This window comes from Calidris pugnax, unplaced genomic scaffold, assembly GCF_001431845.1.
Source record: "Calidris pugnax isolate Ruff unplaced genomic scaffold, ASM143184v1 scaffold211, whole genome shotgun sequence".
In the NCBI taxonomy this organism is placed as follows: Eukaryota; Metazoa; Chordata; class Aves; order Charadriiformes; family Scolopacidae; genus Calidris; species Calidris pugnax.
Window position 1 is genome coordinate 6597838 of NW_015091083.1, and position 23936 is coordinate 6621773.

The window sequence follows — 23936 nt, forward strand, 5'->3', positions numbered from 1 at the left end:
TGCAATAAAAACACCATGTCCCAAATAAATATGGATTTTCTTTGTTTACAGTCCTATTTTTTTGCCATGAGTGCCTTTCCCTTTCACCCCAGCCCTTTCTGCCTTTACTTTTTCAGATCTGCGGGATCAGAGGCCGCAGTTACCACAGCCTGTCACAGATCACTGTGTCCAGGAGCTGTGGTTGGCTCTACTTCAGATGCTTTTCCAGTCTCTGAATCCCGTAGCTCAGTGGGGCAGCCACTGCTATAAAGCAGGGTCAACATCGGGAGCTGTACTTGGGTCTGGATGTACTTGAGTCTACAGGCTCTGGCCAAACTACTCCATGTGAGAAACCATTTCCTTGTACTGGAGACCAGCCCTAGCAATAGAAGAAGTAGGCAAGCCAAGGTGGGGAGCAGCCCCAGAGGTGGCTTTTGATTTACAGCCTCCGCCTGACTTTCCCGGGCAGCGCCTTCTCCCACTGCCTCATCGTCTCTCCCTCCCAGGTGAGGGGTTGTTTTCCCAGGATTTGAATCTCTGTCATTTCCAGCAATCCTGGACTCCCATAATCTGCTCCACAGCCAGCAGCTGGGTGGATGAGCCTGTTCCCCTTCTGCCTGGCCTATGCTGGCATCCTTAGGTGGCTGCATGCTGCTGTAGCAGAGATGCTGAGGCTAATCTAGTGTGTGCACAACCGAGTGAATAAACCTCCTCCCGTCCCTCCCAAGCACACTGCCAAGTTCAGCTGGGGCTGTCGGGAGCCTTGGCGAGGTCTCCCGCTAAATAAGGGAGATTTGCAATCCTTGAGAGAACGGTTAATGGCAGTCATCCTGCCTGGGTTGCTTAGACGCCTACAATTTCCAAGGGGATTGCTATGGGGACAATGAGCTCTGGCTCCTGGTGTTTTGGGGTCTGTTCCTCAGCCCTGTGAGCTGTGTTTATTCAGCCAGGGCATGCAACGCTGCCGGGCCACCTTATTTTGGAGTAGCAGACACATTGCTCATCAATGACCTCTTCTAGGAGCGTGCCCATGTGCCTCCACGCTCTGCTTTGGTGGGACCACCCTACAGAGAGGAAGTACAAACTTCATCCCCGTGCCCAGGGTGCCTTCTGGCTCCCAGTTCTCCCCACCAGCCACTGGGGCAGGTGTCTCCAGTGCAGGGTGGCTGGTGCAGGGGGTGGGTGGCTCTGGCTTGTCACCCCCGGGTGTGTGTGTGCAGCAGGGATGCTCTGACCCCAGCGCTCGCTGCGCTGTTGCCGTGGAGATTGCGTGTGCTGTTGCTAGGCAGCTGAAGCATCCTCGCTTGCAGCTTGCACACTGCAGTGCCACGAAATTCTCAACTTTCCTCCTTCCTATCTCCTGTCTTTGATTTCGCAGATATGACTCCTTTGGCTCTTATCCCGCTTCATTCAGTCGCACTGCTGCCATTTCCTGGTGTTAACCCTATAAACCCTAAAAAGCCCGCGTGGCATTGCAGATAGGATTTATGGCAACGAATTCAGGGCTGAAGGAGTTAAAGTGGTAGGGGATAGACTACAGAGGAAATGATTTCTAGCAGATAAACTACTTAAAATGTTCTGGCATTCATGGAAGGGGAGGTTTGTGGCTGCAGTCTTTTGTTCCATCACTGGTGGTTTATATGAATAAAAACACAGACTAAAATATCTCTACAAGGTAAGAAAATCAGCTTGAACGGGCCTGAATTAATCTCTTTGGTTACGATATATACGTAGCTCTTTAGCATCCTCTGCTTTAATTTACTGATGTTGACGTAGCATGTGAATGATAATTTAGCCGTGGAGCCTGCCGTGTACAGTATTTGACTTATTTGGCTTGAATAATAAAGATATCAGCCTGTATTCTTGGAGTATACTGCATTAATCAGACTTGCAGGAATGATCACATGGTACTCTATCGCCTTTCCCTGTTAGCTGCTGCTTGTCAGCAGCTGGCTGAGCTGTAGGCTGCAGGCCAGTATCTGCATACCCTTTCTCTTCAGAATATTTCAAATATACTGTCTCGCCATTATGCATTTTGCTGCAGTTTGACAAACTAAATGCTCCTCCTGCACGTTAAGAAGATTATTTTAGATTGCAGAGCATTTGGGTAGTTACTAGGCCATGTATGCATTTGAAGAATTCAGGTAGGCTCTCTGTTTTATACATCAGTGTGCTCGGTTTTTGTTCTCACAAGGTTTTTGCTGTGTAATGTCAGTCAGCTCTATAGTTAGTTCTTCCATGTGCAAATATTTCTGGCGTTTTAAAACCTCTACCCTCTGCATGGGGAGAAGTGCTTGAAGGGTAAGATGCAGGTAACGGTAGCTAACCGCATGATGAAGTGCAAAGCTGGGTAATTGATTATATCTTGCACAAATTTCATCGCCGTGCAGCCAGAAGCAGCGAGTACAGTGTAGTTATAAATATAAACCAGAAACTGTTCTGTTTAAAAGGGTCTTTGCTATTTTTGGTTCCGGAGAATCTGACAGATGCTCCTTCGAGATAGAATACTGATTGTGATAGAGAAGAGAAAATTGGTGCTTGGATTGTATATAGGATTATATTTTATGCTGCTGCAGAGTATACATGTCTGTTTTTCATAATCTTGTCGCTGCAGTATTTCATATGAATTACATTTAAAATAACAATATGGTTGGGTTTGTTGGGGTTGGTTTGTTGTTTGCAAACATTTGAGCAACTGTGACTGTTAGAGTATAAAATTAGCACCTTTTATTTGATATTGGTTCTGCTCAGTATTGCCTCTGCCCCCTCTACTCCTCCATCCCCACCCCCAATATAACTCCATCCTTATACAAGCATTGAGGTCTTTTGAAATTATAACAGATTTTTGAAGATGTGAAACAAAATTTCTGCCCTGACTAACAGAGTTGGTTTTTTTACCTGCAATAAAACAGTAGTGGACTGGAAAAAATTCTGGTCAGTAGCTGTGGGGTGGGGGTGTCTCACTTTTTTTTTTAATTTATTTTGCTTAGTGTGTTCAGTTCTTATAACTTCTGTTGTAAAATTGTCCAGATAAAAAGGGTGACAATGTTGTAACAGTGTATAGGGATCACCTCATTATATGTTTGTCTGAATATCATTATTATAATGTTTCTTTAAAATATCCTTCCCTTTTTTGATCCAAAAAATAAATTGTTTGACCAACTATGCAACTAGAGGAGAGGATGGATTCTCTTTCTATAGACAACGAGCATTCTGTACCATATATTGTCAAATTAAACTTTCTAACCTCAGATGAAATATTGCTATAATATTTCTGCCTTTTGTTAAAGCATTTCATATATTGGCAGTATCCCTTATTTTGTGTTTTGCTGATTTGTGTTCTGTGGAAGCGAGCAGTGCCAAAAGCAGTAAAAGCAACTACAGGACACCCCACCACCCCCAAATGTCCTGATTCAGCCATAAAAGCTGAGGAGAAACAGGCTGATGATGTATACCTCTATTGTGAGATGCAGTATGATGCTGTTTGAGGGAAAAGATTTTACTGGAAGACCAGATAATGCTGTGTAACTGCAGTTGTCACAGGGCTGTCAGGAGATGCTTGAAATCTTGACATCGCTGATTGTTGGCGGTAAATTAAGCCACAAATGGGCCCCAAACTTACTGTGCCGCTTACTATGCCTGCAGAGTTATTTGTATTTCACCCAGTTGGTTGGCTCCTATTCTTCATAGAGTGAAACTCTCAATAAATCTACATGAGAAGAAAAAAAAGGTGTTTTAAAAATTCTATTTTAAAAGCTTTAGCTGTCTTTTAGCAGCTTTCCTAGACATCTTGGGCCAGGAGGACACCTACTTTTATGGCAAGAATGGTCAAATGCTGATTACACACCCATTAGGCTTATTAAATTATGTGTCATCCTCTCTTTAGATTTGCTTTGAAAATAGTGCTAACTTTTAATATGCAGACTGACAGACCTTTTCTTTTACATCTTCTGCACTGGTAGGGCTGTGGTTTTTGCATAGCAGTGTTTAAATAGCATTTATTTTATTCAGCTTTTCAGTGGTGTTTTGTTAAGGTTGTATCTGCATGTTGGTATTTTTTTTAATTATATGATTATTCTCATGCCGGTGGCTGTAGTACATTTGGATGGGATCAAAACCTATCTTACAAATTAAAGAAAAAAAAAAAAAAGCCCTAGTTGAGCAGCAGGGTGGAAATCTCACTCCCATGGGCTCCTGGAAGCAAACTTGATGACGAAGTAGATGGCACTCTTCTCTGGACCAATGGTCCCTAGTCCTTGGTGGGCCCATGCTTCACAGGTGACATCTTCCATATGCGTAAAACATAAGCTTGGACTCATCTCTCATCTTGACTTTGTCCTGCAAGGAGGTGCTTGCTTGCATGTTGCAGAAGCACGGCTGTTTCCATCTTTCCATGTACCTACTTGAGTACCCAAGTACCTGGAGAAGTGGTGAGCCCAACTGGTACCTGTTTGTGCAAACCCATGCATGTCATTTCTTTATGTGCTAGTCTACATTTTTCTCTCTGCCTCCAGGCTGGGCCTTAAAGATGCACAGGACACCAAGGGTGGGCAGTGGGGGTTGTGGCACCCCATCCCAATGCCAAAAGTTGTCACCAGGGTCCTGTTGCCCGAGTTCCCCCAGCAGTTTCAGTTTGATGCAGCCTTCTTCATGGTGCTGGGGTGTTCTTGTGAATCCTTAAGCAGCCGCTGGACTTCTTTGTGAGAGTGTCTCACTTAAGGGCTATAAGTGACCCTGGTGTGCTGTTCGTGAAACTTATTTGGGATTTCATCCCTTTGGGATGAAATATTACCCCTGTGGTTACTGGGATGAACAGAAAGTTAAGCCTCAGAAAAAAATAGGGGATAAATCAATCAAATAATCTCATAGTTCCTTGCATCGGCCGAACTTGGTTTATCTTTCTCTTGGGAAGAACCTAATATCCCCTGAAAAACTTAGATTGCTTTTAGAGTGAGGGTTAAAGGAGCTAAGCCCCTTCTCAGTTTATATAGGCTGCTGGTTTCTGTGCGATACCAGTTGGGTCCATTTTCATACTCATTTTCTGCACCGTCTCCATAAAACCCCAAAGCTCACCTACATTTTGTTTATAATTGGAGGCAATGTTGTTTGTCAGCCACATTTTTATGATCTCCTGCTGACTGCAGCGTCGTAAGACGACTTTGCACGCGAAGCCAACGGGAGGGTGGATGGAACCCTTGGCCACAGGCAGTGCTCCTCCTTTGGTATGTCCAGTCCAGATTTAGCTCTCTAGCAGCAGAACACAAATGCATTTTCTTTTCTTTTGCTGCCATGCCTTTATCTTTCTGGGATGTTACTTGGTATTCTTCGCAGTGAGCTAGTGTCTGTCTATTTCTGACACACCGCCCACCGCGGCATCGCAGTATTTTTAACTGCATCTTCTACTCCCCCATCCACCGCACAAACCCGCGAATGCTACAGGAGGGAAAACAAGTCTCTGAAGGAGCTGGCTACGAACAGAGGAAACGAAGCCCACTGATGAGTAGAAAGCAAAGTTCAAAATGCACATGAAGCATTTGGGAACCATGGTGTGTGTGGAACCTCTCACCTGATGGTCCCCAAGGCAGAGGCAGCAGCAAGCGGTGGCTCCTGTGAGCAGGGGATCCCCTCTGCCTTTGAGCAAGCACAGCCTTTGAGCTGACCTTACCTACAATCATTTCATGATGGGGTTGAGCTGCAGAACTGGTACTGAACTCAGGAATTCTGGTTTTGATATGATTTTGCAAAGTCAATTCCAGCAGCAGGTGCCCATCAAATGCCTGCTCGCTCTTTGGCTTCAGTATTCACTGCATTACAGCCAACAGTGCAGATACCTTCAGGGTAGGTGGCATGTTTCTTGAAGAACAGTAAAAAGGTCAAGCACAATTATTTTATAAAGGTGGACATGACATCAAAACTTGAAGGCAGGTGGCTTTTCCTTCCCCCTCCCCCAAAGAAATAGCAAGATGATTTATGGAAGGGACAAAAGGCTGGTGCAGGCCTGTCTCCTGTGGATTTTCCTGGTGCAAATTCCTAAAAAGGAAACCTTTTAAATAATCCTAATTTTCAGAAGTGCAGCTGCAGTCTGGATAGTCAAGCAACTTGAGGAAACTGTAGGTGAGGCACTTGAAGGGATTTGCTTATGTCACGAATTGCTCTTTAAAAACAACAAAAAAAGATCTGCTGTTCTTTTCTACAAGAAGTATGATCATATTGATGAGCAAGAAGCATCAGGAGAGTTGCCAAAGACTATTTCAGTTGCTACAAGAGTGTAGCTTTTGTGGGGAGGGGTAATGGTGTTGCAGCACTACGAAGAAGTGGAACAAATTGTTGTTCCACTTCGGTGGCTTTGACCTCCCTAACCATCTAACTGATGGAGCAGCTAGTGAAAAACACTCCAAATAGTGCAGTTAGTCTTTTCTGACAAGAGGGAAAAAGAATCAGGGAGTAATTGTTGCTGAAGTCAAAAAGTGTTAAAACCAAAAGGAGCAAATGAGCTTAAAACAGAGAAAACCCAAGGATGGTATTTTGGTGGACCATAACTGGTTGCGCTGTCTCAGCCCCTTCTAACCTGCGTTGCTGAACTCACTGATTGCATTGCCATGTTCAAAATATCCTGTGGGTGCTCAATAAACATCCACAAATGTGTGAAGCTAAAAGCTGGAAGTGGGCAGCTGAGCTCCAGCAGGGAAATGGTGCTGCTGAGCCTCCGCTTCTCCTCCACCAGCTACGGCCACCAGCGACCCAGCTGGCTCTGGTCCTCTCCTTGGTCCCTGTGTGGATACAGGGAAATGTAGTGCAAAACTTGATTAAAATATGTTGTTGAGACAGAAGCTTTTGATTACACGCAGGAATTGGCAAGTCTAGTCTTTCACGTTGCAAACATGAATATTCCATAGGGTGCATCTCATCAGAGAAAATGCATGTGCCTGGGGGGGGTCAAGTTAGGGTTCCTCTAAAGTCTGTGATGCCTTTTGCATCATTTTTCACTTAAGAGTTCACCTTTCAGTTCGTGACCGAGGGGCTAAATTTTATGGGTTTGCTCTGAAACAAAATTGCACTAAATTAAAAAAGGAGAAAAAGGAACTAGTTTGGAGGGTCTGGGTTTTTTTTGTTGTTTTGTTTTTCTTTTTTTTTTTTTTTTTTCTTTACTGAAGGTAGTTGCCTGAAATCTGCCCTTTGATATTTGAAATTGATTTTAGATACTTGATTTTTGGACAGTTGTTATTTATCCACACGAAGCATACACCCTGAGGAAATGCTGCTTCCTTAAACAGCAGATTGAATCAAACGTTTTTGCTGACATATTTTTCCCTGTGACAACTGACACTGCAGTTGCCACATATTTCAGTGGTTTAGCACAGAGACGTTTGAAGAGAAGGAGAGGAATAGTTCTAAGGCAGTAATATGAGAATACCGTTGCTGGGAATGAAGATAAGCACATACTATTCTCATAGTGGCTACCTTGTAATATTTCTACTGAAGAGGAAAATAACTAGAGACTCTCTGTTAGAGACTGTGGGGTTAGATTTGGCCAGATTTTAAGAGGAAAATATTCTGGTGCCTGGGAGTATAGTCCTGTCCTAGATATAAATGTGAGAGGAGATTTACCCCAGGATATTTGTTGGATTAGAGGAGCTGCGGTGTATATGTTAGGAGGTGAATTCCAGTCGCATTAAAATCAGTGTAAATTGTCTGTGGGGTGTGTATTTAGTGCCTGAAACATGGGGCTGTCTGTGGAGGTGTGCAGTGTTCCCATCTTTTCCATGGTCCAGCTGTACACCCTACAGAGCAACCACCTCACTGGTGCCAAAGGCTTAGTTAGGCTACCTGTTACCTACAGCAGTATAATGCATTTGCAAAAACAAGATGTTTTTCTCTGTTCCCTTTGCCTTCTGGGCATGCTAACCTGTTTTTGCATTCTCTGTTGTCTCTCTGATCTCCTATACATGTTTATTCCCTGCCCCCCCACCCTCCCCCGGTATTTTTTTTTAAACATCCTCATAGTAGTATTCACAGACAACAAGTAGCTGCTGTTTAATGAGGATCCAGACACAGTTTTCAGAACTGAAGCTAGTTATCAAGACACATGGAAATTGATGTCAATCTTTAGAATGAAAACAAACACATGAGTACAGATGGCCTCTTTAAAGAACAGAATTTATGATAATTTTTGAATCCACCTATGGGTACCCATTAGAGCAAGTCATTCACACTCCTGCCTGCCTCTGTCTAGCTTTGAGTGTAAAGTCTATATAGATTTGAAACACTTTAGTTTAACTTTCATGGAAAACAGCTGCTGCCCGCTGCTTCTTACCTGCAGTGCCAGCTTCTTAGGGGTGGATGCTTGTTTTTGCCATCCTGGTGTCTTCCAGAGATGCTGATTATCCCTGTCCCTGCTCTAAACTTCAGCCACAGGACGGCATAGGCTTCCCTCTTGTCTTTTCTTGCACAGTGAGGCCAAACAGATCAAATGGCTGGTCTTGCTAGTTCTGCTATTTATAATGTAGATAAAGGATATGGGGGCTTCTTCCTGTGATACATTATAGTCCCTAAAGGGTATCATGGTCTTTGAAGCGGAAAATGTTTTCCCTGCTCACTCCAGCATGAGGCTGGACTGCAGACCTTGTTCTCCTGGGAACTCGTTTGATTCCTGCAGGAATCGAAGCACAGAGCTGGGTGGGATCACCCCTGCCTCTCTCTTTTTGCACAGGAGGGAGTGTAGGACCTCACAGCATCATCTACTGGGAAAAGGCTGACTACACGTAGCATCAGCTCAAACCCCATCCTCATAAGCTTTGTGTTCATCAGCTTATGGGTGCTTATGGGGAAAAAAACGCTGGAAAGAAAGGTGATGCTTTGTTACTAGAAGTACTTCTCATCTGAGGACCTCAGTCTGCTTTTAAGGAATGAACTTTTCACTGTCCCATTGAGATTTTGTGTGAGAACGGGCAGAAACTAGGGAAAGTTGCTCCCTGCTGTTCCTACACAAGAGCCTGTATCCAGAGACGTATCTCAAACTCACCTTTAGCTGTAAGATTTTTGCGAGCCTGATGCCTTGTATCCTTGGAGACATTCTGGGTAAGGTGTGTCCATTCACTTATCCCAGCTTGGTATCGTACAACCTTGTGTGTTTTCAATCAGCTGCTTGTAAAATGAGGTTAAAAAGCCATGATTTAAGTGGCTCGTGCTTCATAAAGATCAGTTAAAACATATACAAAGGGGAAAAAAAAAAAAAGGAGCTGACAGTACAGTTGAAAAACGTACAGTTGACAAATCAAGGTTCAAAACAAATGTTGAAGTGTCTTCACATTAATACACTGATTACACAGAATTAGAATCAAATGTTTAGAGTTTCTTTCCTTTAAGGTGATGTCTGTAGTTGCAGAATATTAGCTGTCCAGCAGCTAGAGTGTGTCTCCATGCCACGCAGGGGGCACATGGGTTGAGTTTCATGCTTTGGACTGCATAGCTCAGCTGGGTCTGTCCCCTTTGGAAACCATTGCTGCCTCCTGCTAGAGACTAACGTGGCTCAGGTGAGGTTGTGAGAAGACAAATTTGTCTGTTGGGTGTTTGCAGTATTACCTTTCAAAAACAGAGAAAGCTGACACTTGGTCTCTTTTCTTTGTAGCTAGTGTAGAGCAGGGGAAGGTGAAGAGAGTGAAAAGTCTGTGCAATAGCCCATTTCTTTCCATTGAGGTGCCACGAAAGCAGAGCTGAGCTCTGAAGAAGAAAGGAGTGAGAGGAACATGAAGGAAAACTTTCCCAGGCAAAAGATGAGTGTAGGAGTTGGTGTTGGTGCTGCAAAAGGCCATGGAGTTTGGGGGATAATGGTCCAGCAAGATAATGATCCAGCTAGGCTGGGCTCGAGGATGATGGCTCCATTTCACAAACGCAGTGATGAGGGCTTGGATCTGAAGCTGAGTAACATTTTTCCAGCGCTGCTTTGGTGAAAATACACACTTCCATACTCTCCATTGTAGCACGGTTGTTTTGGTGTGGATCAGCCAGGCAGCATGGTGTCCCCCATGTCAGCTCAGGATATGTAGACTTAAAATTCTACTTTGCCTGATTCTGGATGACTTGGGATGAAAAGCTGTCCTTAAAATCACATAGAGTTGGTTTTTAATCTGGGTTGTTCACATCCTAGGCAAGTGTCTCCAGCTTTTAGCTACAGAGCATGAGAGATTGTGCTGTCTTTGTGGAAATGGATGTATTTTCATAAAACATGCTATTGTAGTGCTGTTGTAGTGGTCATGGTCTAGGGATAGAAATGAGGCAGTGTTTGAAGGGAGAGGGAATATCTTTTATTAAACCAACTTCTGTAACTGGCAAAAACAAGCAAGCTTATGATTACACAAGCCCTTTGCAGATCTGAAACAGAAGTTTCAAACAAAGAAATTAAGAAAATATCAAAGCAACCCAGAAGAAGGATAATTCTCTAAAGTAAAAATTCTATTTCTCTTTTTAATAAAGTATCAATTGTTAGCAATGTAAAGCCTCAGACTAACTTCCCATTGAATTCATCTGTGGGAGAGAAGGGAAAAAACAAGCTTAAAGGAAACAAAAGGCGAAAAAGAAAGATAAAAAGTTAGGGAAAGAGGTGATTGAAACTTTTGTTTCAGACTGAATGAAGATTTTGTATCAAAAAGTTTGTCCTTTCTTCTGACTGTAAGAATTGTTCTAATGGAAGAACTGTTCCTGCAAGCCTTGCACCCACAGATTGTCTTTGCTTGATGAGACAGCACCTTTTGATGTCATTTCATGCTAACTGCATTTTGTGTAGTTGACGCTGTTCGCCCAGCTAGCACAGCTCTGCTGCTGTTTGGCAAGAGGCTGTTTCTTATAAAGTTGGGTTGAAATGGTAGTAACAGATAAGACTCTTTTTGACATCCATTACAAATTATTTGAGATCAAAGTCACATTCTTCTTCTAATTGGAGAACGGAAATCTAAGAACCATATTTTGAAAATCAAGAAAAATTCATTTTACATGGATCAGATTTTCACAAGAGCATGTATCTGCTCTGATTATTCCAGGGAGGAGAACCATCTGGATGCTATTTATGTAGAAAATTGGCCTTTGTCTTTAAAGGCTCACATAGATGTGGAATATTTGAATTATTTGAAAATTTATGCTTGTTTTCCAGTATAAACAATGTGGAAAATGTGATTCTAAACTTATCTCTGTGTGTGTTGCAGAATGGGGGAATAGACAGTATGACCCTAACATTGTAGAAGCTGCTGTTTTCTAAGATCTGTGATTTTTCAGTGCATCATGTTGCAGGAAAATAAGACTGATAGATGAAGACTTCTTCCACAGGAACACACTAAAACTGGCATGCTACAACATTCCCAGTGTGATTTTTACATTAGCAGTAAGATGTATCAGTAAATATTTTCAGTTGATGGAGCAGTATAGGTAGGCAATGGTGGTCAAAGCCTTTTCAGAAGCACACGAGAGGGACAAAGTCAAGAAGAAATTCACTTGTAAACCAGAAGGATGCTGTTAGAGCAAATGAAAGGCATTTAGCGTGGGACCTTGTCACCAGAGGAAGAGATTCTTGCCTAGAGCCCGTGCCTTAGGTCACACGCAGTTACAGTACCACTTGGGCATAAATAAATGCATGTCCCAGTTAAGCCAGATAATTGCACCATCACTATATGTCCTTTGAAAATGGAGAATACAGCCCAAGCTTCACCATGCATTGAAGCAAGTCAGGCAATCCGCTGAGTCGAATGTAGGTGTGTGTGCAACTGGGCTCATCCCCCTGTGGCATCAGGACGTTCCTGTGGCAAGAGAAACAGCAAATGCTTCAGGAATCCTAAGTACTTAGTACTGCAAAGGCTGGGGAAAAACCCACCACCATCTTTGGACAAGAATCACCCTCAAAGCTGGAGGATGGCACTTCAAAGGCTGTACTGGTTCGTTAGACAAGATTACTGGTGCTAATAATAGGTAATGCGTTCATGTCAATAGTTCCCCTATAGTCATTTTTAGCTACTCCAAATAACTAATGGTAGTTTCCAAACTCACCCAGAGAGCTCAGGCTCATTAAACAAAGTTAGGCATTTATTTAAACTATTTATAAAGTGCAGCGCGAAGAGGAGAAAGAAAATGTCCTATTAGAGAAGAAGGTGAAAATTAAGTACCCGCAGCGTACAGTGCATGTAAGGTAGACAGATAATTTTACATGGAAAAGAGGTCCTGACGTGGCTGAGAAAGATGTAACAAAACCCTAGTTTTGAAGGTCGAAGTAGGAGAAAATCAATCCTGAACTATGATGTGAGTTCTTAGCACCGAGGCTCAGGAAAGGGAGGGGTTGTTTGGAGGGGGAGACTGTGCGCTTGTCACCCCGGCTCCCACTGCAGTTGTGCTCCCTTCGGGTCCGGTTTTCTCCCCGCAGAAAGGGTCACATCTACGCCTGCGAGAGCTCAAGGACCGTGTGTGGGTGTGAGCTCAGTCCCTGCAGCTTCCCACGTCCCTCCTGAGCTCCGGCCAGGCTGGTGTGACTCCGGGTCTACGTCAGGATAACCTCGATTGCCAAACACTGGGGCTGTCAGCTGGCTGCCGTTGTGTGCGTGGGCGAGGGGAGGGCGAGGGGTCAGATACGGACTAGTTTTCCCTGTAGATGTGTGATCTGGTTTCTCAGGTCTGGAGTGTCTTTTGCTTTGCTTTTTTGGCTTGTTCCCTCTGGAGTATCTGAGGTCGGGGCGATGGTGAGGATGGAGCCCCAGCTCAGGGGTACAGGCAGGAGCCGGGCAGCTGCTGCCCTGCTCCCACACACAGGGACTGCCACATCTGGGGTACCACCAAGGTCGGGGACATCACCGTGGTTTTACTTCTTGGGGGTTTTCCCCCTACCAGTTTCCCTAGTACGCGTTGTAATCCAGATCCAGCACTCAGCTGGTCACACATCGCCAAATTGAAGTTTCTTGGGACCACTGAGGTTTTAAAATCCTTATCTGCAAATTGCATGTATGTCAATTATGCATATTTAAATTAAAACAACTAATCTATGAACTCAGTCAGATCTTTTAGTTGTTTCTCAGTACTTCAAAAGGATGATACAGAACCTTTTGGTGGGTACCATGAATAGAAACTTGAATTTTATGAATGCATTTTGGGGCGTACATCCTGTTTTGTATTTTATTGAGGTCCATCTGGTAGTGGAGCTGGTAAGAAAAACCAATGCAAGGGAAGCAAACCCCTGCCATTGTGCTGCTACAGTGGAAAAATACACACCGTACTGCAGCTTTGCACTCATGGTTTAAGATGATGACGAGCAGAAAGTGCATTTCCAGGGCTTTCTGTGTTGAGCAGATTACTGACACCCAGATTCCTTCAGATGTCTGAGCTCAGCCATGGAAGCATTAAGTAAAAAAGTCAGAAACTTGTCTAAGACTGCTCACTGAAACCATTATTAAACTTTAAAGGAGGCAATGAAGCAAGGATTAGATGTAGCTGGGTGTGGAAAATAGCTGTGGAAACAGGTGTTGCTTGTCACTTCCAGTTTTACTTTGATGTTCAAGCAAGCTGAGGCAAGTGGGGACAGAGCTGGTGGACAAGTGAGGAGGTGCGGGTGCACTGGCTTTGCTGAAATCTCAGCCTTTCCCTCTGGTGCTTGCTGCAACACCCAGAAATGTGCGTCATGGAAGCTGTTCATCCAGGAACACGGGCTGGAGGAGTCATCCCTTTTTTTTTTGTAGTCAGTGTTTATTGTACAGACTCCATTCTTCAGTCCAAAATCTCTGTAACTTTGAGAAGGGGATCAGATCTGACAGTGGCGGTTGTGCCAGAGAATTGAGGATTTTCCTCTAAGGCTGAGATTTAGTGCAGGTGCTCCCAGAAATGGTATGTGTGTGCCTGTGGACACGGGATGCTGTGCTTCAGACCGCGAGCATCCAGCGTGATACCTGCCAGGAGCTCTGCTGGCTCCTGGCTGAGGACAGCCCTACGGGAGGGCTGGAAGGTCTCATGGGGCAGGGAGGTCTCTGCGATGCAAAGGCAGGAACCTGCCTTGCTGGTGGGGTACCCTGAGGTTTCTGCAAGCCATGGGAATTTATCCCACTTTGCTCTGCGAAAGATGCTCGGGCATGAGCAGGATCAGTCCCCATGGCTTTTTCTGGTGGCATGTGTTATGTGGCAATAACTAACATGAGGAGAGATGTTTTCATCTATAAATGTTGAAGAAAAGGGAAGCTGCAGGTACAGAGTGTTCTAAAAGTGGCATTGATGAGCGAGATCCTGGCCCTGTTGTTGTGGGTCTCTCTGGTCCAAGAATGCCTTCTCTCTGGAGCATGACTGTGTATTTATACAAATATTATGTATTATAGTATGTATATTATAATATTTATATGCATATATATACTTACTTGTCTATACATTTTTGTGTCTGTATTTCTACATCAAGCTATAAATGGCAGCTGTTTTCAGAGTAAAATGAAAAGCGTTTGTATTATGTGATTTCCTTGAGCTCTCCTTGCTGGGGTGGTGAGGATAGAGGACGGAGACAATGACACTTTGTGTTGATTTCTAGCCCAAGTTACTGGGTACAGCGATTCAAGCGTGGCTTCTAGACAGGAATTATTCATATTTGTCTATTAGATTTGGCAAAAGGCCACAGGTTTGTTTACATTACCAAAATTGAAATCTATTTGTCTACTAAACTTGATGGCAGAATGTGTGGGCTTTTATATATGGAGAGAGATCTATTTACATATAGCCATATTTAGGCAGAAAGCAAAAAATTATTTTTTTCATTAGAACAGGATTTTAACAGGCAGCAAAAACATGATGGTAAACTTGCAAAGTGTCAGATCAAAAGATATAAATCCCAGAGAAATAAGTATGTGAATACCACTGAGAAGGGCTATCCAAAAAAAAAGCACATGCAAATTAATTTCAGCTGTTTTAAAGATAAATATCTGATAAATGCTCTCTTTGTAATGGTAATTGCAATAGTGTTCATATAACAGTAAATAGTATCTCTATTTTGATGAGAGGCACCGGAATCCCAGAACACTTTAAAGATGTTCATCAATTAAGACTCAGCATTCTTGCAGGATTGTTGTAATTATCCCTACTTTGCAATTAGTAGGAAAAATGAGGTCAGGTGACATGCCAAAGGTCGCATTTCAGATTAGATATAGTGCTGGGAATAGGGATCATGACTCAGACTCTTTCAACCCTTACTTCAGATGTTTGAAATGGAAAGACCTTGCCTTGTTGGGAATTCAGATTCAACATCAGTCTTCAGAGAGCTGGTTGTCTTCTACGTTTGAGGTTTTTTCTGCAGTGGAAATTAGCCCCACTTTTAGCCATGAGAGGAGGAGCACTGCTGAGGATGCAGTTGTGCAGATGTCTGAGATGGGCTTCATTTCCCCTAACTCTGATTGTCTACATTGGACCTGGTCCCTGTGGTCTCCTTGTGTAGTCAATGGAGAGAAAAAGTTGCTGCTAACTTGATTCATCTGACCTGTTTTCGCCGCCTACTTTAGGACTAGATGAAGCATGCTCTAGAAACACTTTCATTTCTCCTGATTTTAAGGGAGCTCAAATAAAGAACTGAAACTTAGAGGTTGTCTGGGCAGGGTGAGGTGAAGCAGAACTCAGGACAGGGTGAGCAGCTCTAATACATCATCTGGCCCAAATTGTGGCTTACAGCAGTTTATCTTTTTTATAGTGGGGTTTTGTATGTGGCATTTTCATTTTCTCATCATCTTTACTTCAGCTTCTGGCCCTTGTGTTTTAATGTCCATTAGATTTAACTACAGTTTTAGAGTACAAACATGGGAATGACCCAGGTACTGCCTCATTGACTTGGGTGAGATCACAGCTTTGAATTCATTGGATTGCTTGAATGCATCTTTTTATTTCAGGAAATGGAGTAAATAAGCTCCCTTTTAATATGTGGTTTTAGACAAGACAGAACTTCGCTTGTGATTGGTGTACAAAATGCAGAATGGTTTCAGTGTTACTGGGGATCTCTGGTTGCACCTCTTCAAACAAGATCACCTACTGCCCTCTTGTAGTGAACATTTAGCAGTTCTGTTCTTTGTTCCTCTGATGCTTACAGCATCCCGTGGCATGTCCTTCTTCTTTAAGCTTTCTATAAATTCTCCTTGAAATATATTTCTAATGAAGTGCCTGTGATACTTACACAACCATCTGGAGACCACCTTTACGGGGGTATCCTGACCACTACTGCATCAGTATTCTCAGCTTAATTTATCCTAAATGATATTGCATGTCCCTATGTATTCCTACAGACTATTTATAAAAGCCATCGCTGTATGCTAAGTTGTATGATGTGCCTTGTAGTTTGCCAACATTTTTTGTGCTGTGGCTCTGTTTTGGACGTGTAATAGCACCTAAACCACTGAAATGCCTGTACTGCTGTGTCATGAAGCTTTCCAAGGGAAAGATGCATTGAAAAGTCCAAAGAGCTACCTATGCTTTGGTAGTAAAACCTATCCAAGCAAAGAAGACTCGGAATAGCTTCCTTCATCATTTACCTACCTGCCCATTTGGATGCTGGGAAGTTGTGGAGAGAACTGCAGGGCACTTCAGAAGTCCCAGACATAATGAACAAACAAAATATAAAAGTAGATATATCAAAGTGTATGCTGAGCTTCTCCTGGCCTGTGACTTATACTGACAGTCTGTAACTTTTATCACCTAAGTTGGGTGTTATGGTCTTTATGTTTTGCATCAATTAACTAATGAAGCTGGGATAGCTGACATTTCCCTGAAACCACTTGTTTTTCCTAAGTGTTTTCTTTTAAATGTCATCCTAAAATAGACTAGTTTCACTGGTGCGGTAGTTCCCAACCACTAAAAAGTAAATTCTGTTCAAGAAAATGATTGCTGTGCTCCTGTTGACATCACCTTGTCAAAGTCTCAAACTGCTGTGTTTTGTGTAGAGTAGCTGGAGGTCTTTTCCATGTGGTACTACTTTATTCTTGTACTGCGTCCAGCTTATAATTCATTAACCAGTGAAATAACAGGGAATAATGAAAGCAAACAGCTTAAGCATGGATCTTGAGCATGGTTCATGCTTTCTGAAAACTTGGGCAGATGGGTCCATTGCGTCCAGTTTAGATTTTAAATCCCTTCTCACAGGGATAAAAGATAACTTTTGTTTTAGAAGTTGAGCCCTGGGAGAAGAAATTCCATATCCCTTCTTTCACCTGACTAAGCTTTTGCATCTCACTGCTCTGGGAGATGCTGCCATGCTTTTAAAATTGCACGTGAATATCCTAAATCAATAGTTACAGCAATCGAGCCTTTGCTGAACTGAAGGCTACAATTACCTATGTGTCCCAGGAGCTGATCTCTTCTTGCCCTGTTCTTGCCAGCTGCAGAGTGACTGGACGTGGCTGTTTACTGGGGCATGCTTCCAACTATCTTATCAAATATTAAGCAGATGAATATGTAAATAAATTTTAATGCTACTGTGCTAACATCTTTATCACAGTTATAAGAGAGTAGTTGCTGTTCCTTTCGTAAGAGCAGTTTACGTTTTGGTTTTTTTGGTTAATTTGGAAATGAATTGATAGTTCTCTTCCTGCCAACTACAGCATGGTACAGATTGAACTTCACAGTGAAATTTGGCTATAATAAAACACATAATCTGTTTGACTTAGTTTTAAAGAAGGCAGTTGTTTAAAGCAGCTGGTTAAGTACACAGATGTTCTGGTTGAGGGCAATCCAATATTAAAGTGGCATAATGTGGCAACAAATTCTCATTTCAAAATGAATGGCTGACAAAAGAAATATTTAGTTAAGCACCCTACCCTTAATTATAGTGGCAGATATTTTTCTTCTGGAAGCATGTTGTTCAAAAGGTGCTGAACAACGGAGCCTTCTTTCTAGCAGAAAATGCTGTGTTGCACTCCCTGAAGACAGAAAGGATGCATTCACTGGCTTGCTGGACGCAATTCCCCGCTGTGAGATTGCTGCCCAAGTCTGCAAGTGAAAGGACAGTGGCTATGCAGAGAGGTTTCATTCATCTACAGACATAAGAAGGGTTGTGAAGTCATGTTAGGAAAAGAAAGCCAAAGATAATGTGCTTGTGTCAGGGTCCGGATCCTCACCAGGGGCCAGGAGAGTTGAATTCTTAAGCTTAAGGGATGCAGACCAGCCACCTCGGTGGGTTTCCTTGTGAAGACTGGGCTTTTGGTTATAATATTTTACTCATCTTCATGAATGCCTGCCCAGTGAAGCATGGAAGTGTTGGGCTTTCTCTCCCCGCTGCAGAAGAGGAGGTCAACTTAGGCAATTTCCTTGCACTTCATTTCTTTGAACTTGCACAGCTGCCCTCTCGGGACTGCAAAGTCCCTGCCCCTAGGGCCTGCCAGTTTTGGAAGCTTCTAAATGTCAAGACTAATCTCAGTTTTCATTTTTAAAAATACCAAGTTCCTTGACATTTTGCTTGCAGAGAAAATGGAGTTATTCCCAGTAAGTGAAATGTTGGTGCCACTGCGTTTCTGAGTGTAAGAGAGAGAATGAGACGTAACTATTTCATGTTCCTATAACAATAAAAAGGGGAATGGTGTCTCCAGTTACACCAATTAAACCAGTTAAACAGTAACTTCCCTTCTTCTTATCACAACGCCCCTGCTTTATACAGGTCTGTTCTCTTCTGTGGCCTCCAGCACCAGGAGCTCTTTGTAGCCTGCCCTGACAGTTCAAAGGCCAGGGTGGTTTTGTGTTGCCTTGTTCCCAAGAGGAGGGCTCCTCACAGATTGCACCCAGGAGCCTGTGGGAAAAGGGGAGGACTAGGGGCACCACAGTAGCTGAATTGGCAGGAGTACAGTAAAAAAAGCCCTTGTGGGATCAATAATTCTGGCTGAATTTGCAGCCATTACTGGAATAAAGAACCAGGAGGGTGGCCAGACAGAGAAGATAGGTAGGTAAGCGGCATGAAAAGTTTAGTCTAGGACTTCTAAATTCTTCTGAAAATTGGAAACCGCTCTAACTTCTTCCATGGCCTCCTCTGTCTCAGCCTCCAAGGCTCCTTTGGCATGATCCCAGCTTTATTAATGCCGGGATAAATTTTAACTGAGTTGTATGCACAGAACTTGAAGTTGCACCTCTTGTTTGCAGGAGAGTCACAATGTTTGTCCTTCTGCTATCCTTGTCCGTGAAACAGTTTGTCTTGTGCGTCACCCAGTGTTGTTTTGATTAACTGGTCAAATTTTCTAGAATGTATCATCACAGAAAGCCCCCCTGCATCTCAGATTGTTGTAATCTTGCTGCCTTCTTGCATGGTCATGGAGGCAGTGATAAGAAGAGCCTGTTCTAGCAGTGTTGTGTCTTGGCTCAGGCTTTGGAGATCAGGAGGCACGTATGGTATGTAGGAACTCTTCTCTGAGATCAAAGAACAAAGGTAGAAGGTACTGATCTCAGCAACTTCAGCATTTTCGTGCAGAACGTTGTCAGGTTTATTCTTATTCCTACCCCTGTTAAAGAGACCTGGAGTCAGGGTTGGTTTCCAAAAGGAGACGGTGGGATGTGGCGAGTGGATTTGGAGCAAGGCGTGGGGATACCTGGGGTTTCTTCCTAGGTTTGTGCCAGCACTGGGGTGACTTTGGGCAAAACTGTCTGCACTGTCTGCAAAATGGGGAGAATGAGACTCCCATGGTGTAAACCTACTTAGGTTCAGACACTCTTCTTTAGGAAGAGCTGCTCCTTAGGCATTTTTCTTTTCAGTTGCCCCTCCTGGACAAAGTTGCCTGTATATTTACATGTCACACTGTTTATAATGTGACTTCTCAGCAAAGCTCACCTGTGGCAGGAAGTGGGGATATATAGGCTTTAATGCATTAATTCAGATTTAACTACCTTTCCAGGAAAATATTTAAAAGTACTTTCTCCAGATAAGAGGTTTTCTGTTGGTAGATGTCTTGAAAATGAATGTGCTACCTCAGGGCAAATGCAGTATCTCCTTATTTCTCGTAACATGGTTACTTTAAATCTTCTGCCTTTATTGAGAAAATTATTATCCTTGTTGAGGATTCCTCCATTAGTCTATCAGGGAGGCTGTTAGAGAAGTAGATGAGTCATGTCAAGCCTTGTGTCTCTTGGTACATGTTTGCAAACCTAATTTTAGTCAGTCTACTCTATTCTGCTCTGCCAAAATTAGATAACATTGTTACAGCTTTGTGAGTGTTTAAATCAAAAAGATTCTCCAGATAAATATAATTAGGAAAACCAGTTCCCTTTAGCTGTATTCAGTCATGGATCACAAATCCATCTTTTTTTTTTTTTATTATTTAAAAAAAATAATCTACCTAAATTTAGGTTTCTAAGACTGTTCTCAGACCTATTGGCTTCAGCAGTCTTTGTAGCAAGTCCTTAAGTGTACACACATCTAAATGTGTGTCTAACGTTTCCTGTGCGTCTTCCTGCTTAAAAGTAGTTCTTACTACTGTATTCTGCCTGTCAACAACCTCATGAGGCACAGCAGCAGTTTAAATAAAAATTTCTTGACTTTTCAGCTAATTGTCCTGTTTACTGTTAATTTTTGAGATTTCATATTGCCTCCATTATATTTGTATTTGAGCATCTCTTGCACTAAGGAATTTAACCCCTTTGTCCTTGGGAAGTAGGGGATCTGGTCCTCATTTTGCAAATCCTGCTCTTTCACCTCTCCAGCTCAGGTGGCCTCTATGAGCTCAGTTTCTAGAGAAAAGTTAGATTAAAATTCACAGTTTAACAGAGAACTCGAGTGCATACTTTCATTCAAAGCATGTGCTTCAAAGCTTTGTGACAGCTTAGGGCCTAAGCATGTCTTCAGTGCTTTATCGAACTGAATTTAGCTCAGGTAGAAACTTACTCTTCTGTTGGATAGTTTTGTTAACTCAGGGTCCTGGTCCTGAAGATGCTTGGTGGTATTTTGTATTTAGTTTCAGAGATGCTTCTCTGCTACGGTCCAAGACTGGGTAAAGAAACACCCTGGAGATGTTGTTGCTGTGGCAGGTGAAAGAAAAGGAGGGGGAATGGGAGCCAGACAGAGGTGTCCGTATAGTCACAAACTGAACGGAATATGGTCTGGGGCAGGAGCAGGGTCTGGTGTGGAACATCAACTAAGCACATCCAAAAAGGGAGAAAGAAATTGATAGCATGTGCAAATTGACTATTAAACAGTACATCTGATGCCATTGCAAAAGGCTTTTTTGCAGTATTACTTGCTTCTGATTAGATTTGCGAGATGTACTAGATGACAACAGTCTATTTAAACATCTATTCATATTCTTGCTCTAACTTGTTTTGGAGCCCTATGTGGATTATGTTTGGTGTTGTGAGGACAGACTCACACAGCCTCTCTTCTTTCCTCCTGGAACTCTTGTTCTGATTTGCCAGCCGTGGCCTCTTGCTGCTAGGATCTCCTTGGCTTTTTGTCTAAAAAGGACCAGACTTGGAATATCTGGACTCGTGTTTCCCTCCAAATGATCATGTTGGAGGAATGAACTAAACTCACAAAATCTTCTATGCAAGATGAGACTTCTTGCTCCTTCCCTTTCCTCCCAGACACACCATCTGCCCACCAGCGCGGGTTGTCTTACAGCAAGATGTGCTGCCTAACCCTGGAAGAAGTAGCTTAGCTCCAAACAGCAGTGAGTGAATGCAGTGGTTAAGGAGAAGAAACAAGACTGGCCTGTCTCCCTGGTGTGCAGCCTGCACCGGGAATGTGTGACTCACACTTTGGACACCCATTTCACACTTCCCTGCAGCTGTGCCGCATCTCACATGCCTCCAGAGCTGTGCTGCAGGGCTCCTCGTGGCTCGGGATCCCACAGTTGCAGCTGCTCTGTGACCAGCCATCCAGCATGGCTGGAGTGTGGGGTTAGGCAGCAGGAGGAATGCTGGGATGTGGTCCAGAAGGAGACTTCTGCACTGGAAGATCTCCTAAAAATGTATCACCTAGCAACATCTTCATGCTGGAGAGCATCATCTTGTCTCACGGCCAAGAGCGCATGTTGGGATCTCATCTTCTGGGATAGCAAGGAGCTGAGGAAGGAAGGGAGGTTGAAGTCTCTCCCTCTTGGCCTTCTTGATCTTCCAGACCTTCCCTCTCTTGTCCTGTGGGTTTTTCTCTTTCCTTCTCCTGCCAGGGCCCTGCTACGTGCCGAGGAAAGGGAGTGCCCTTGCTTTCATTGCACCTGTTGTCCGGGTAAACAGAGATTCACTGCTCTTGACTTCGGTCCACAAGCCCTACAGTCTGTTGAAAGTTTCGTTTAAATAAACAAAGCATATTTGCAGTTGTACGCAATGTTTGGCCATGGTAGCAGAAAGCTCTAGCAGGTGTCCTTAAGACGTCTAGAAATGAAACAGCAGTCCCCAAGAGGAGCGTGTAGTGGGCCGGCTGCTTAGCTAATGGAAGATGGCCAGCCTCTGCTGGATTTGACCCAGGACAACTAGATTAACACAAAAACAAAACAAAACAAAACGACTTGTTTTCTTTCTAACAAGCAGTGTCTCCTTTCTGTCTCTCAGCAAACTGTCCTGCCCCCTCTTGCTGCATCTTTCCCCATCCTTCTTCCCCTGATCTGATCTCTCTTCCCTCCATGTGGTGGGGAGCAAACCTACAAACGTGCCAGTCGCTTGGCTGGAGTAACTCAAGAAGAGTTGTGCCTTCTTGCCACGAGATGTCCCAGGAAGCAAATGCTGCTTTTGGGTTTGCAAAAGGTGGGTGGAAGACTTGCAAGAGACGGGGGAAGTTCTGTGGCACATGCACAGAGCAGCTCATCGCTGGGGGCCGCAAGTTGCGTAGGAGAAGTGTTGGGATGGCCATGCAGAAGTGATCCTGTGAAGCTGGACTTCACATGAAATCAGGAAGAGTTTGAGCAGCACAAAACCCTGGAGCAGCTCTTGGGCAGATCTTGTTCCTGGAGTATATGTGCCGGCTGGACAGTGGCCTTCTGGTTGTGGGAGTGAAACTCCATCTACAAGTCCTGACGAAGGACCCGTTAGAGCTGTTCCAGGCACCAGTTGTGGCTGAACCATCTTGCACATCCATCAAGTGTATTGCTGCAAGAAGGGTGTCTCGTGAGCCAGCAGAGATGGCACAGCTGGGAGCGTATTGCCAGTCTGTAAAAAAAGAGCAAAATGCTTTATTCTCAGGATGTTTTTAACTGGTCGGCTGAGTTAAGAAATAAAAGAGCAAAATGCTTTATTCTCAGGATGTTTTTAACTGGATAAAAGAAAATGAGCAGACAGTTAAAGAAGACAGTTAAATGTGAGACAAATAGAGAAGGTAATGGAGTTAGTTAACAGGGGATTAAAACTGATCTTGAATAGTGTTTTTGTAATTATTTGTATTTGTCCTGGTGTCTCTGTTAGTCGGACTTTATTAATGGCATACTCAGCAGGCTTGTTCAAAATGAGGACTTTAAGCAAATAGCACTATATTTTATTTTAAAAGAGCTTTGAAATATGAAACTCAGCAGGAAAAACAGGTGTTGGAAGAATTGTAGGCTGAGAAAGCCATTATTAGATTATTTTCTGCCTTCAGTGGATCTGATTACCTGATCATTATTCTGAACACAGTTTGGAGAAGGCAGGAGATGCAGGAGACGTAGTTTCTCCTTGAAGTCTTGCTACAGATGTGTAAATACTTCTATAGCTACATGTCGATTCATGGCTGAGCAACTTCAGGGGTTGGGAGAAGGCTTTTTCCTCAGTACTTGGTTAGAAACAGCATCAGGTGTCAAATAATGAATGAAATCAGAAATCAGTACCTCTGTAAGTGTGCATTATGGAAGTGAAATTAGTATAGGTCTCATTCCGAAACAAGAAGCTTTTATGAAATGTAATATGGAAATTCACCTGGAGTGGAAAACCCATACAAGAAGGCAACCTAGTGTATGGATTTAGGGTTTCACCTTTGATAAGCCACAAATATATAAAAGGCAATGTATAAACTGTATTTTATATTTTTTAGTCTGAGAGCC

General features: G+C 43.3%; 1 protein-coding gene across 1 annotated transcript in view; it reads left to right on the top strand.

Moving 5' to 3' along the window:
* Nucleotides 1-1922: 1922 nt before the first annotated feature.
* Nucleotides 1923-23936, top strand: part of EVL (Enah/Vasp-like) — a 143772-nt gene continuing 121758 nt past the window's right edge. Inside the window, exon 1 of the mRNA XM_014957564.1 lies at nt 1923-2123. Coding sequence (XP_014813050.1) covers nt 2101-2123 — 23 coding nt within the window. The 5' untranslated portion in view covers nt 1923-2100. The remainder of the gene's footprint in view (nt 2124-23936) is intronic.